Source organism: Pangasianodon hypophthalmus, chromosome 8, assembly GCF_027358585.1.
Source record: "Pangasianodon hypophthalmus isolate fPanHyp1 chromosome 8, fPanHyp1.pri, whole genome shotgun sequence".
NCBI lineage: Eukaryota > Metazoa > Chordata > Actinopteri > Siluriformes > Pangasiidae > Pangasianodon > Pangasianodon hypophthalmus.
In genome coordinates, this window is record NC_069717.1 from 86,590 (window position 1) to 102,500 (window position 15,911).

Genomic DNA, 15,911 nt, shown 5'->3' on the forward strand with positions numbered 1-15,911 from the left:
AGTGTCAATCATTAACACGCCATCGAGAGAAATTAACATCTAATACAAAACAACTAACAAAGATGAAAGTGCAGGCATTGAAGTTTCCCTTTGAAGTGTGTGTGTGTGTGTGTGTGTGCGTGTGTGTGTCAGACTCAGTATAAATAATTTAATCAGAGTTCAGTGGTGTCTGATTTCCGCCTCAGTTCAGTTTGGTGAGAGGAGCAGCGGAGAATAAACTTGTAAACTTGTCATGAGCTATAAATTATAAATGATAACATTCTAAACTTATGAGTTATTTTCTCACACACGTTGGTAAATAAACTGGAAGCAGCCGTGTGTTACGATTGTCAAATCTTATGTCAGATCTGCTCGTTATCATCACATTTTCTTCTTCTTGACAAATACAACACTGTTTATTTACCGAATATAAAGGTGTGATTACTGATCAAATTAAATTAAACTTTATTAACTTTAAATTCTGAGCAGCAAGACAGGCCTGATGAAGCCATTTCCTAAAGAAGTAGCTAGCATGCTAATTAGGTGGTAAAATAAAATAAAATGACGAGGTTATAGAAGGAATCTGTATAATTTTGTTTACAGGGCGTTTATTAGCCTGCATGCTAGCTAGCTAACAGAACACATTTATTTCAATATCATATACAGATGCATTATTGGCCTTTTTTTTTATTATTAATATTATTATTTATTGAAATATTTATTGCTGCTGTTTATATTTCCAAATAGATTCATTCATCATTGTCTTGCTGTTTGCGAGAGAAAAATTTCCTTCTGCTTGAATATTTTGCTCCTCAAGCGTACAGAGACGCTGAGCTGTCAGCCATCTGCTGAACCTCAGGTGAGCTGATAAAGAGAAAAGCAAACCCTTTGATGGCGACTGAGATCCAGCTGAGAGATAGTGAGAGACTCGATGAAGATACATTAAAAACAGTTAAAAGTTCAAATAATAAAAGCACAATTCCAGAATGTTCTGCTTTAGTAAACTCAGACTGGTTCTAGAGTAGCTGTGGTTCTCGCTGCAGGTCATGACTCTGATTTCACAGGATGGTTGGAGAAGCTGAGATCAGGGTTACAGATGATGCTGTAATAAGTGTTAGCTATCTTGGCTAATTTCAGTCTTCATCAGTGGTGTTGCTGAGATGTTCATGATGTTATTTACAGCAACATCATCTTGATCTTCTGGAGTTTGCTCAGAATCCAATAGTCTTTGATCCTGTTCTTCTTCTGATGGGTTCCTAGAGGATGGATTACTTCGACCTTCTGTTCCTAAAGCTTCAGTCTCCATGATGAAGTTTTCCACCACCGTGTTCTCCAGTTCCTCACGCTCGCTGTTCACTGGCAGGCTGATCTGCTCATCCTTGGCAGTCTCAGATGATTCCTCATTTCCCTGAGACTCTTTTGGACTCAGTATAGTTTCATCTATATCCAGAGCTTCATTGTTTACTGTCCTCTCTCCATCGAGGATCTTCATCTCGTCCAGCGGCTCAACAAATGTCTCGAAATAGTTTGAGGCTTGGTGAATGTTAACCCAGTTACTTACAAGCTCTTCATGATCTGTCCGAGGAGCGACAATAAGTTCAGCTTCTCTCTCCTCTCTTTTGAGAGCCAGGACTTTCTCCAGAGGCTGAGATTCTTCTGAAGGAGAAGTGCTGCCTTCTACAGTCCTGGTTTCTTCAGCAGTATCGGCACTTTTGTCCTTTTTAATATCAGTAGGTGACTGAATGTGATTGCCATCTCCTGCTCTGCTCTCTTCTTCAGCTCTACTATCAAGGTCAACATTCGTGTCTTTGGGTTCTGTCTCGGCACCTGCAGGATCTTCTGCAGGATTTTTGGCATCTGGTGAAGCTTCATCCTCAGTGGCAGCATCGTTACTATTCTCTGATATTAGCGGTTTAATGTTTTCCACCTCATCTTTCTGTTTGTCTTTTACTTCTGCTTCATTGGTTGTCTCTTGCTGTACATTTTGTTTTTGTTCAATCTCTTCTTCACCAACTTTCTGCTCTTCTTCTTCTTCTTCTTCTTCGTTGGTTGTCTCTTGCTGTATTTCTCGTTGGTCCTCCTCTTCTTTCTCATTGTTATCATCTATCTGTTCATTTTTCATACTTCCTTCTTTAATCATATCTTGATTTATTTCTTCTTCATTGGTCTCAGAAGTTCCCTCACCTCCCCATGGTCCAGCTTCTTCCTTCTTGTCAAGCTCCTCCTGGTCTAGAGTAATGATTTCTTGTCCATTTCCTACTTCGATTTCTCCTGATTTTACTTCAGGTTGATCTGTGGTTTCCTGCAGAGTTTCATGAAAAGTGGGATCAAAGTTGTCTTTCTGTTCTTGTTTGTAGTTGTCTTCTTGCTCCATCACTATTTTTGAAATCTCTGCATCAGCTCCACCAACATCTGTCCTTTCTTCTCCACCTTCACTCACATCCTCTACCTCACTTTCTCCAACCTCAGTTTCTTTCAATGATTCATTTTCCTTCAGCTCTTCCTGGTGTTTATCATCCTCTGTGTCTTTATCTTCACTGTCAGACTTCTGCTCATCTTTTTGCTTCTCGTTCTCTTCTTGTTCTTCTCTTTCTCCCACATCATCCTCTACATTTTCCTCTGATGTTTGACCTGTTGGAGTGGGTTCTTTTTGGTCTGCCCTATCCTCATTCATCTCTTGATTGGTTTTCTCCTCATCCTTGTTTCCTTCCTCTGTGTTCTCATCCTCCTTAACTTGAGGGTCCTGGTCTTTGGTTTCTTCCATTCCATCCTTCACGTCTGTCTCAACTTCATCTCCGTCTTCTCTCTGCTCTTTTTCTCCCTGAGTCTCAGATACCTCCACTCTTTCTTCTGATTTCTTGTCTTCACCTGCCACGTCTTCATCTTTCCCCTCATTTACTGATGAATCCTTTAATTTGAATTCTGTAGCTTCCATTTTGCCTTCTTCAACACATTCTGCGATGTCATTTCCTGTCTCCTCAGAAATATTCCTCAGATTTCTTGATTCTTCATCAAAAATTTCCTCTTCATCAGCTCTGACTTCCTCAGCGGAAACCTCTTCTCCACCACTAAGCCATTCATCATTTACTTTTTCTACCTCAGTATTCTGATGCATATTTTCATGATTCACAGATGTTTCTTCAGGGTTCTCTGTGATCATGTTGTCCTCTTCCTCCACTGGAGTTGCTCTGGTTTCTTCAGCATTTACTGAATTTTCACTTGTAGCCTCTTTCTCTGGTTCTTGCCCAAATGCTTCCTCAGATTTAGGCACTTCTCCATCCGTTGGCTCTTCATCCTCAGGCTTTTCCATCGTTTCAGATTTTTCATTTGATTTATTTTCCCCGTTTGTGAAATTATTGTCCTTTTGCTTTTGCCCTACTTCCTCATCAATTGTATCTTGCTTTACTTCTGGTTTGTGGTCTTCATTCTCATCATCACCATTGTTCTGTTCATCTTGTATACGTTCATCTTCGTTGGTTGTGTTTTGAGTTTTTACTTCTGTTTGGTGAGTGTCTTTTTCTTCTTCCTCTGTTTTTGTCTCAGGTTGTGATGTTTCATGTGTTTCCTTTTCAAGTTCCTCTTTTGGTTCTTCTGTATGTGCTTCTTCTATTTCATCCTCTTGCACAGGTTCAGCTCCATTTTCTTCACTGGATGTCTGCTGGGCCACATTACTTTCAGGCTCAGCTCCTGGAACAAAGAGGAATTTAATGTTTTTTTAAGTTTTTTTATGCACAGCAGCATCATAACTGATGAGCAATTACTACAAATCTCCACTACCAAGAATTTATTATATAATTTATTTTTAAAAATTTTATACAGTTGTCAGATTAGAGAGGAACTCACTTGGTCCAGCCCGCTGGCTCACGACCGACACCAACTCGTCTTCCTCAGTGGTGGTGTCACTGAGTTCAGGTTCAGAAACACACTCAGTCATGTTTAAAATGGCTTCTGCTAACTTCTCCTGCACAGACTTGGCTTGGGTTTGAGGCAGAGAAGGAGAAAGAGGAATGTGAAGAATGTCAAAATAAAAGTTAAAATAAATAGCTGGATTATTAACACTAATTAACTTTCACAAATTCAACAAACAAACAAAAAAAATAACAAAGACTCATCCAAAATTACACAAAAGTAAATAAAAAGCTAATATTCTGAATTTGGTACAGCAGAGCAAGAAGTAGCCAGACATGCAAAAAAAAAAAAAAAAAAAAAAAAAAACACAAAACGACACAAAATGAAATTTCAAAAGTTTATTTTAAATGTTTAAAAGTTTATTAGGAAACAATAGATTAAACTGATGCCATGCAGGTACCGATAATAAAATATAACATTTCTCTCCTCAGTTCCTCATATGAAAGGTGGTACGTGTGGGATTAATTTAGAAGTTGACTGTATTTTCTCTTTACAGCCAGAGAAACCAGGAGAGATTATTAATAAGTGAAACATATATATATATATATATATATATATATATATATATATATATATATATATATATATATATATATATAATAAAAAAAAATACATTTCTATAATTATAAATTATATTTAATGTATACACTTTTAATCCCACATATAACACCTCTATAATCATTTCAGTACATTTCCACACAACAGTGATTATAATGACAAATCTCAATTACAAACACATTAAATCTGTTTATGAGTATATAAGGCATGTGCTGATAATCTGATAATCAGATGATACACCATGTATGACACAAAAATAAAATAAAACTATTGTCAAATTAGGTTCCTTTTTGTGGACATGTTTAAAGGAGCAGGGGTGCTTTTATAACATCTATAACATAGTCATAGTCATAAGTGAAAAGCCACAACACATGCATTTCCATTTTTACATTAAGAGTTCCAGGTTTAAACAATAAAACATCAGATAATTATCATGATAGAATAATGTAATATCAGCACATGCCTAGAATAAAATTAATAAACACAACAATATGATAAAGAAAATATAATCACACAGCAAACTCAAAGAACAAAGCAGAGACAAAGAACCTTACAGAAATCGCACAGTATTTTCAGACTTTAATTACAAACTATACTATATTTTATTTTCAGAAAAACAATTTGCGGAAATACGTACTTTTCTAACAATACAACAAATATGCTACTACAATTAAGCAAGGAATTTTACTGTTAAGTTCAAACTGCATACAGAGCAAAACATCTCTGAGTATTAAAGATCATAAAAATAATTATGACTCTCGTGTTTAATCTATTTAAAAGTCCAAAAATACTGGCACACTGCACATCTAACAAAAATAAATCACAAACCATTAAACAAGCAAATGAAACAACGAGCAACACAAACAGAGTAAAAACATCAAAGATTTCCTGTTAAACATCGAATTATAATAAAGTTTAACCTCAGAAACTAACCGCTGAGTGACATGTGCTGATAATCTGTCTGATATCTGAGAAATCATTTAACACCACAACAGTCCTGAGTTCTGGATTGTGAATGGACACAAGGAGTTAATTTTCAATAACAGCAGCACTGACAGTAGTGCAGCTGCAAATCACAGGTTTATATTAATGCGTTCTAATAAGTTATCGTTTATAATAAGTTATCGTTTCTATAGCAACAGCTCAAATCTCCTGATATACAGCAGAATATCAGCACATGCCTGCCAGTTAGCGGCTAATGGCTAAATAACTAAATAGTGATTAGCGTTCATCAGAGTACACTCACTCCAGTAAAATCCACACAGTGAGAACACGGGATAACCTGAGGCTAATACTCACCTCGGTCACCCTCCTTATTCACATCTCCAGCTGTTCCATCTCTGAGGTCCTCTCTTGGTTTCTCAGCTTCTCCAGGTTCCTCTCTGGGTTCCTCAGCTTCTCCATGTTCCTCTCTGGGTTTTTCAGATTCTCCATGTTCCTCTCTGGGTTCCTCAGCTTCTCCATGTTCCTCTCTGGGATTCTCAGCTTCTCCATGTTCCTCTCTGGGATTCTCAGCTTCTCCAGGTTCCTCTCTGGGTTCTTCATTTTCTCCAGGTGCATCTTCGGGTTCCTCAGCTTCTCCAGGTTCATTTCTGGGTTCTTCAGATTCTCCAGGTTCCTCTCTGGGTTCCTCAGTTTCTCCATCTTCCCTCTCTGTGTGTTCCATCTCCTGGTTTTGGTTTTCATCCTCAGTGGGCAGAGACATGCTGCTCATCTGCAGGACTTCCATCTCCTCTGCATCTTTTTCGGATGTTAATGTGGGCGTGTGTCTCTTAGGCTTCACCTCCTCCTCTTTATGTTCTTCATCTTCCTCACTGCTGGACGAGCTTCTGGACAGACCAGAGGAGACGGATGGTGATCCTCTCACTTCTAATGGAATAGAAATGAAAAGTGAACAGAACTGGAGAATAAACTCAAAACTGAACATGAGAGCAAGGTTTATAAATTAGTTATATTTCGTTAAATAAATATTAAAACAAAACACTGACTCTTTCTGTTCAAATTGTCATTTCTGTTTTCATCCTTTCTTCTCTCATCTTCCTCCTCTCTGCTGAGTGATGGCGATATTTCATTTCCCTCGTCCACTCCATCATCCATGGGACCTTCATCATCAGCCTCAAAGTCTTCCTCATAACCTAAAGCACAACACACACACACAGGTAACGATTTAATCGTTATCTATAATGAATAAATCACTTTAGATTCAAAATTCAAGATTCAAAGCTTTATTTGTCACGTCACATGTGCATTCGTAGCTGGTACAAAGCTGCAGTGAAATGATGCGGCAACTCGGAAGACTGTACGTAACAAACAATAAATATACAGACTATATACAATGTGTATAAGGTGTAATATAGGGGGAAGAGTGCAAGATGACACACGCAAGAGTATACAAATAATACACATCTGGAAAGGTATGTATGTATGTATGTATGTATATATCTACATCTAGCCGTGGCAATTCCCCTCCAGAGCACCAGATGGAACCCTCCCCTGAACTTTGAATGACTTCTAGGTAACTGACGTAAAAGGCACATCAAATCTGTGCAAAGCCTTAACGTTTGCCTGCAATCGTGTAAGCTATGAGTCATGTTTTTGGATAGTGGTCTTGTGTATGACTCATCTTGTCTAGCCCTCTGATCTCAGTTTGTTAGATTTTGATTATTGGTATTATGACCCTCCTCTTCCCACTGACCTTTCCTTTGCTACCGTTTTTGGATTTGTTTGCTTTCTGTGTATTTTTGGCATCAAACTGTATTTTCTTGACCTTGACCCTACTAAACTTCTAGCATATGGATCTGTATTCAATGTGATCAGGAGTTCAGATTTTTGAATAAGATTTTGGAAGAAGCTTCTCCTTAGCCTCTCAGTCCTGGCCATGTGGTTGCAGAGGCACTTTCCAGACTGCAGCCAACAGAACAGAACAGGGATCCTTAAAGATCTTTGCTGCTCTGGACCTGCACTGCCTGGTGTAGATGTCCTGGTGATCTGTTCAGCAGACCTCACCACCCTCTACAGGGCTTTGCGGTCCTCAGCACTGCAGTTCCCATACTAGGCAGTGATGATCCCAGTGATGCTCTTTATGATGGCAGTATAAAAACGTCTTCTGGATAGCTGAGGAGATGTGGAACTTCCTTTGTTTTGCTGACATGAATAGGTTGTTGGCCTGGCACCACTGGGACAGCCTCTCTACTTCATCCACATAGGCCTTGTCATCATTCTTGGTGATCACGCCTACCACCACAGTCTCATCCGCAAATTTCAAGATGGTGTTGGATCTGTGAGTGGCTACACAGTTGTGAGTGAGGGTGTTGGAGGTGAAGCCGCCTACTTTCATTCCCTGCAGCCATCCAGTTAGAAAGTCCAGAACCCAACAACAGAGTGACGAGTAACAACAGAGTTATTGAGATCAGAAGGCATGTAGAACATGGGAGATAGTGTCAATTCAACTCAGTTTTATTTGTATAGCACTTTTCACAATGGGCATCGTCACAAAGCAGCTTTACAGAAATAAATACATTCAGGATATAAAATTTAAGTTTATGCATTTATCCCTAATGAGGAAGCCAAAGGTGACGGTGGTGAGAAAAAACTCCCTGAGACGATACGAAGAAGAAACCTTGAGAGGAACCAGACTCAAAAGGGAACCCATCCTCATCAGATAGTGCGATTATAAATATTTCCTTTCTATAACTGTGTACTACATGTACAAATAATGCAGTTGTGTAACCAAGAAATTCATTACAGTTTTCACATGAAGTCTGGTTTGTTGAACTTATCAACTGTCCACTAATGGAGACTTGAGTGCAAAATTGTTTGTGGGAATTGCAGTCCTAAAGCTATCAAAGTAACTGTAGTCATAAGCCATCATACAAAACTGTTCATATTAGTTGAAGTCCAAAGCCATCTTCATGGTTTCTAAGTGGTACCATCCTCAGTAATCTCATGTCATTTTAGGCTGTTCAAGTTGGGCCATCCTCAGCAGCAGCTAGTGGTTTCCGAGTGATGAGAACTCCAACCAGAGGTAGGGCATCAGAATGGATCAGGCAGGTCCGGAGAGGAGAAGGGGTCAGGAGACATTCATGGATCTGTTTGATTGGAAAATCAGCTGGAGAGGGTCTAGCGTGCTGGGTAGAGAGGAGGGGATGAAGTATTTGAAGAGTCTGTCAAAGCCCTTCATCACCACAAATGTCAGGGCCGCTGGATGGGTATCATTTAAGCATGTAGGGACAATAGATTGTGTCAGGGACAGGTTGAAAATAGTGGTGAGCACTGGAGCACTGGGTCAGCACAGGTTTTCAGAACTCTCCTGGGGATGCTGTCTGGGCCCACTGCCTTCCTTCAATTCACTCACCATAAAGTCCTCCTCATGTCATGTTATGAGACAGAGAGTGCACAATCCTCTCCTATGGATGAGCACATCTCTGCTTCTTTAGTGGGGGTGCTAGTATTAGCTGGGATGCTAATATTTGCAGCAGTAGTTTCAAGGCATGCATAGAAGTGGTTCTTTAACCAGGATGCGGTCAGCACTCATCACTGCATTGGATGTCCTGTAGTTTGTGATGGTCCATAGTCCCTGCCACACTCGATGAGGGTTATGTTCCTGGAGCTGAGACACCACTCTGTTCTTGTAGCACCTTTTAGCTTTTGTCTATACGCCTGTGTCTATAGGATGCCGCTTTGCACTCCATGCCATGTCTCCCACCTGGAGCACAGCGTTAGATTTATCAAACCACAGTTTCTTGTTGGGAAAGACCCTAACCATTCTTTTGGGCATGAGATCATCTGTCAGTGTAGCAATGAAGCACATCATGACTTCTGTAAACTTGCTGACGTTTCCAAAACTGACTGATGTTACTCAGTGCATCCTGCAGAATGGCATCTGATTTAGCAGTCTAGAATCTGACCTTTCATGACACTGGGGCTTCCTGTAACATCCTGTTTTTATATTCCAGTATGAGACCTTGGCGGTATGGTCGGATTTGCCACACGCAGGTTAAGAAGTGGCTTCGTAACCCTTCCCAAATTGATTGTAGCAGTAGTCCAGTGTCTTTTCACCCCATTGGGGCACGTGATTTGTTGGTGGACGTTTGGCATGACCTGTTGCAAATTGGCCTTTTTAAATTCTCTGGCAACAATGAAGGTGATATGGGTGTCTGCTTGAGGTGGGATGTAGACAGCCGTGATGATGAGCGAGGTGAACTCCCGAGGCAGGTAGAAGGGACAGCATCTGATCGTCAGGTGTTCCAGTTTAGAAGAACAGGAATGGGAAAGAACAGCTATGTTACTAGCATCAAACTGTTGGTCATAAAACAGACAAGGAATTTCCAGACTCTTCCATTCTATCCATATGGAAATGGAGAAGGACTCTGCAGGTTGAATGGAATGGTCCGGTGCTAGGGGGGTATGCCATGTTTTGGTGATATTGCAGTTCCTCACATTGCATTGGAAACAAACTCTCGCCCTTATGTTGTCTAGCTTGTTTTCAAAGGACTGTACAAGTCAAGCAGTATGCTGGGCAGGGGTGGACGATGTGCTTCTGCTCTTAGCCAGTTTCGCAGACCTGAGTGTTTCTCTCAGTGTTTCCTGCTTCTCCTTGGGGGATCTGTTTTGTTTTGGTTGGCATCTCGGTGGATCTCTTTTGGCCAAGAGGAATAACTGATAAAAGTGTCCAGTAACTGGCAAGTGAGCTGAAAAACTATATTCAAAAGTGAGCTATGGTCATAGGTGATGAGTGCCAAAGATGAGGGTGCAAAAGACATACGTAAACAACAAAAAAACTAAGCAGCTGAAACTGCATTAAGAACACCTGTACACCTGTTCATTCATGCAAATATCCAATCAGCCAATTATGTGGCAGCAGCACAATGTATAAAATCATACAGATACAGGTAAAGCACTTCAGTTAATGTTCATACCAAATATCAGAATGTGGGGAAAATGTGACTTTGACTGTGACATGAGAACAGACTCACTGAAACTGGACAGCAGAAAGACCAGATGATATTTGTCCAATCTTCAGCTGTCTAATGTTTGATGTGATCATTAACTGAAACTCTTCACTGATTTCCAAATGATCATTATCAGTGATAGAATATTAACCTTAGTTAAGGTTTATTTGTACATTAAAGTACCGTTTTTGTGTTTGTGCTCCTGGTTGGTGTTTCCCTTGGTCTCAGTGTCTTGTGATTGGCTGGATTCAGACTGTGAGTGTTTTTCCTCTTCTTCCTCATTTTCCCAGGATTTGGAGACAAGTGGATCATTTCTGGTCCTCTTTGGTGGAGTGGGTTTTTTATCCAGACCCATCGCTATGATACACCTGGAGACCATATTGAGTTTATTTAGGGGTGTGGTTTACCTATAGATGGGGTGTGGTTTACTTAACGACAAAGCATGGTTTACCTGTAGTATGGGGCAGGGTTTATGTGTAGCAGGGACGGGGTTTACTATTAGTATGGGGTGGGTCTTTGTGGAGCAAAGACCAAGCTTACCTGCAGTAAGGGGCGGGGCATACCTCTGGTAAGAGGTGGGGGTAATAAGTAGCAGGGACGGCGCTTACTTGTAGTATGGGGCGGGGCTTAGGATGCAATCCATAATGTATAGCAGGTGGAGAGGCTTAGTAGAGATGGCGGTGTGTACCTGTATAAGGTAGCCTAACTGTAGCTTGAAGGTTATTTCACACTCGTTGTAATAGTAGGGCTTTATGTGCTGTTGGGGGAGGGGCTTATTTACAGCAGGGGGAGGTTTTTATATGTAGCAGAGGGCAGGGCTTACATGTAGTAAGAGAAGGGATTTACCTGTAGCAGTTGGAGTTTCTCCTCTGCAGTGGGGGTGGGGATTACCTGTAGCAAGGGGCAGCTCCTTCAACCCCAGAGAAGCCGAAGTGAGCGTGGCGTCCTCCGAGCCGTGAGCTCTTCCTGTGTTTGAACTCGCAACAGGAGCTGAGACGCTCGACCTGCAGCCCATTCAGGTAGAACGTCAGACTGAAGGGGAAACCACGGTGACGCCGAGATGCAAACTGAAATGACTCTGATACACACACACACATACACACACAGTTACAGTGAGTAAAGACTGACACACAGGGAAGGAAATGAGGAGCAATAAAAGACATTTTACTGAAGTTGAGCTGTAAATACAGTGTATACATAATGACTATATTACACAATGAGTACACATATGTGCAGCATGTTGTTAGTGTCTTTAGAGACTCACCTCCTTCTTTAAGTCTTCCTTTATAAACACAGAGATTTTCCCCACCACAGTGCTGCTGGAAAACCTTCACCTCATCCTTCAGCTCCATCAGGTCATGTGACAGGTGCACACTCTTCCCAAAGTACACCATTTTCACCCAAACCGCACTCCGAGACCACGCCCGCTGAACAGCACCCTCCTGTGGGGGAAGTCAATTAGGACACTCCCAACCCAAACCAAAATCTGCTTAAATACACTTAAATACAGGCAAATCAAATATTTGAAAATAAATCAAATAAAATCACATTTAAACTCAAACAAACTCAAATAAACACCAATAAACTCAAATTCAAATAAACACCAATAAACCCAAATAAACTCAAATAAACAAACTCAAAGTCAAATAAACTCACACTGAAATTTAAATAAACTCAAATAAACTCAGCTTAAATTAAACTGATGAATCTCTTAAACAGCCCAGAATCACATCTTTGATCTAAAATCATGTTTTTCACAAGCAGGCGTCTCTGAAATGTGAGTCAAACGACAAGGAGCTGAAACACTGACCTTTGTGTCAGGAGCGTCACTGGGGGCCGTAGTGGGCCGTAACCTTCGACCCCGCAGGGTCCCATTTTGTACTTTGTCCTTCCTCTTCAGTGGGGGTACAGGGGTCATAAAGTTATTAATGACAGGAAGTCGATACGGAGAGACAGAGCTGGAGAAATCTGTTAGCGTCAAGTGTCTCATCACATCTCTGTCCAACTACAGTGAAGAAATACAACACCACAACGTTAACAACAGTGTATGTGTGTGTTTGTAAACTCCTCTGTCCTGAAGATGTCATTAAACTTAAAGTTACAACTTTACCTGTGACTGTTACAAAGTGCTGACACTGGAGACTCCTTCCATACATGTTAAATAAATATCTCCTTACAGAAAATTTCACCATATCAACGATTACACACATTTTTTTTTTGTTAAATAACAACACATTTTTCTCACCATGCAGCTGACTGGTTGTTCCCTGTCATTAGTCAAGTCGTGGTTCCGGTAACGAGACGAGTTTCTCTTCGTTGATGTCGGAGTGCTGTTACTGTTCAGAGGCTTCAGACGAACCGGGCGCTGAGTTTTCTCTGGAGCGGTGTTCGGCCTTGACGAGCCACGCTACAGAACAACAACACAATTACAACAATAACAACTACACAATTACGCAATTACAACAATAACAATCACAATAACATAAACCCTGATTATCATTCGAGTTTACTTTTTAAAACTTTACTGAAATTATTGATTATAAATTTAGTCATAAAGTCCAGCAGAAACTCACTGAGTCTTAAACAGGAGATAGAAAGTGTTATAGAGAAAATAAAACGAGTGCTTTCTCTGTCCCACTCGAGACAAAACAACCTTACTGAAGCTTATACACACACACACACACACACACAGAGTCTCAAAAGGGACTTGATGTTCTGAAAGATTAAAGTGTTTATAATTACACTAGATTAAAGAATACATGTCTCATATTCTCATATGAGAGGAAAATAAATGTTAGGTAAGTTGTTCAGGCCTCACTGTGCAGCTTGATGTGTTTCAGGCGTGTGTGTTCTGCGTACCGAGTCGCTGGAGTCAGATGGCTCTCTCTCCGGCCCAGAATGCTGAGCGTGTGAATTCCTCAGTTGGGTTGGTGGGCGTGGAGAGAAGAAGATGATCGGATCGTCCTCGTACCTGTTACAGCGCTCCACCTGTCCATCAACACAAACCTTAATCTATAGCATGTATTATACATCAGACTATAGATGATAAAAACAACACATCTCAGGTTTATGAAGCAAACACACATCACACACACACGTGAACATGACACACCTTCATTTTATTCACTCGCTCTCTCCTGGCAAATTCCTCCAGTTTCCTCCTGATCTCTGTTTGATGCAGACGCTGATCACCAAAAAAAAACATTTAATACAGACAGAATTATTTAATACGATATTAAATCTCTTAATTATTGTACACAACACTGAATATCTACAACATACACAGTCCTGCTCAGACACAGTGTTATAGCACTGATATAACCACATCATAAACACATCACGTCCTCCCTGTCCCCTCAGACCCTCCTCCCCATGTCCCTACTGCCCCCCCATGTCCCCTCAGGCCCCCCTTTGTCCCTGCAGGTCCCTGTGTTTCCCCTTACTGTACCCTGTGACTCCTCACCTCCATGTCCAGCACTCTGTGGAATATGGCCTGAGCAAGACATTCCCGTACGTGTCGCTGTTGATCTCTGTGTATGATCTTATACCTGAACTCCTTCTCCGACACGATACGCCCGCTCCTGCTGATCTGATACACACACACACACACACACACACAGATCAGTGTAAGTGACAGAATGAAAGTTGTGTTGATATTTTTACACACTGATGGCGTTTTTATGCAGTGATTACATTTTATGCAGCAATGACGTTTTACACAGTGATGTTTTAACACAGTGATGATGTTTTTGCCCAGTGGTGCGTTTTACATAGTGATAGTATTTTTACACAGTGATGATATTGGTGCTCATCAGTGATGTTTTTGCAAAGTGTTGATGTTTTTGTGCAGTAAAGACTTTTTTTATGTAGTGTAACATTTTTCCACAGTGGTGATGTTTTGGTGTGGCAGTGTGATGACGTACCAGTCCGACTCTCTGCAGATGTCTCCGTATTCGCGCATTGTTAAAGTATGCAGTGAGGTGTTTGTCTGTTAGACTGTTATACGCTCCAATCAGCCTAGTAACAAATCACATACACCCACACACACACACACCCACACACACGCGCACACACACACACACACACGAGCGCACACACACACACACACACACACACGCGCACACACACACACACACACACACACACACACACACACAGTTTATCTTTAAACACACTGCAGGATGCACATGATTTTCTTCTCTCATCTAAATTAGTAACAAAAAAACAAAGTAGAAAAGGATGAAGACATAAAGATCAACCAAACATCATGAACTTACAGGAACATTTTCTTTTATTAAAAAAAAATTTGTCACAGAACATAAATATGTTTGTAGTCTGATGTTTGCTCGTTTTAGATTTGTACTTGTGCCGCAATGCTAAAAATGAAAATTTCCATAAGTACACACTCAAATGTCCACATACTGGCTTCAGACGTCATTAAGCTACAAAATCCCATTTTAAATAACGATGGTCTCTCAGCTGACTCTCAAGCTTATATTTCTGTAGAAACTTTATGTGAAATAAGGCGTGTCCTGCGGAGGGGTCAGTGGTGGTGATCATGTGACCATCAGGTGAGCCCTAAACACATGTGTCAGGTGTAGAGCTGCTCCTGGTTGTAATGCTCTTTTGCTTTTCTCCTCCTGGGTTTTTTTCCAACAGTGTTTTGATTTCCGGACTCGTGACTCGGACTTGTGTTTGTAGAGGACCGTCAGTGAGCGGATCAGTTACAGGAGTCTGATTACGGATGGATGAGACACTTAACACTCACGCGCCCTCTGTACCTGGGTCTCAGAGACACTGTAGAAAAGGGCTGATCAGGGGGGCAGGAGGGAGGGGGGAGGGGGGGGGTCAGATTGCTGGGCGGGGGGAGGGGGGGGGGGCAGATTGCTGGGCGGGGGGGGGGGTTTAGGGGGGGGGGGTTAAATGGGGGGCAGAAGAAGAGCTAATTGACTTTATTATTAAGTCCAGTGTGAAAAACTTGGAATGATTAAAGCATTTAAAAATCACCACATTTCATTAACACCTGAAATTATTAACACATTATTCAGTTATTTGTTTTAAAGTATATTATTCAGCAAATTCTATAAATTCTTCAATTACTACAGTGACATTAAAATTTAATGTGTGTATTTATTTTTATTTATTATTTGTTAATGTGTATTTATTAATTCTGGACCCACTGATGAATCCTGGGAGTTTAAAAGGTTAAGCAGCGTGTCCAGTGTTCATTAAGAGCTGTATGCAGAGTTGAGTTCAGGATTTAATACTGAAATTACACACATCAGTATTCAGAGCTCAGAAGTAACTACAGACTTAAACACTTTTCAGAAGTTACCCGACTCTGAATACCAGGAACTTTCCCTACAGCACATACTGATGTGACTTTTGGATGAAATACATCTTGGACATCACAGTACAGGATCACACTCATATTTACAGAATAACGCATTAACATTTCAGTAACAGTAAATAACAGAGGCTTCAGGTGTGAGAGGCTTCAGGTGTGAGAGGCTT

General features: G+C 40.8%; 1 protein-coding gene across 1 annotated transcript in view; it reads right to left on the reverse strand.

The window, feature by feature from the left end:
• The window catches only part of erich3 (glutamate-rich 3), a 16,550-nt gene continuing 639 nt past the window's right edge, over positions 1–15,911 (reverse strand). The window contains exons 2-14 of the mRNA XM_053236297.1: positions 14,321–14,414; positions 13,861–13,986; positions 13,510–13,581; positions 13,257–13,385; positions 12,643–12,804; positions 12,208–12,402; positions 11,662–11,839; positions 11,289–11,475; positions 10,581–10,765; positions 6,435–6,581; positions 5,746–6,315; positions 3,825–3,954; positions 1–3,674 (exon numbers count right to left, since the gene is read on the reverse strand). Coding sequence (XP_053092272.1) covers positions 1,094–3,674; positions 3,825–3,954; positions 5,746–6,315; positions 6,435–6,581; positions 10,581–10,765; positions 11,289–11,475; positions 11,662–11,839; positions 12,208–12,402; positions 12,643–12,804; positions 13,257–13,385; positions 13,510–13,581; positions 13,861–13,986; positions 14,321–14,414 — 4,756 coding nt within the window. The 3' untranslated portion in view covers positions 1–1,093. The remainder of the gene's footprint in view (positions 3,675–3,824; positions 3,955–5,745; positions 6,316–6,434; positions 6,582–10,580; positions 10,766–11,288; positions 11,476–11,661; positions 11,840–12,207; positions 12,403–12,642; positions 12,805–13,256; positions 13,386–13,509; positions 13,582–13,860; positions 13,987–14,320; positions 14,415–15,911) is intronic.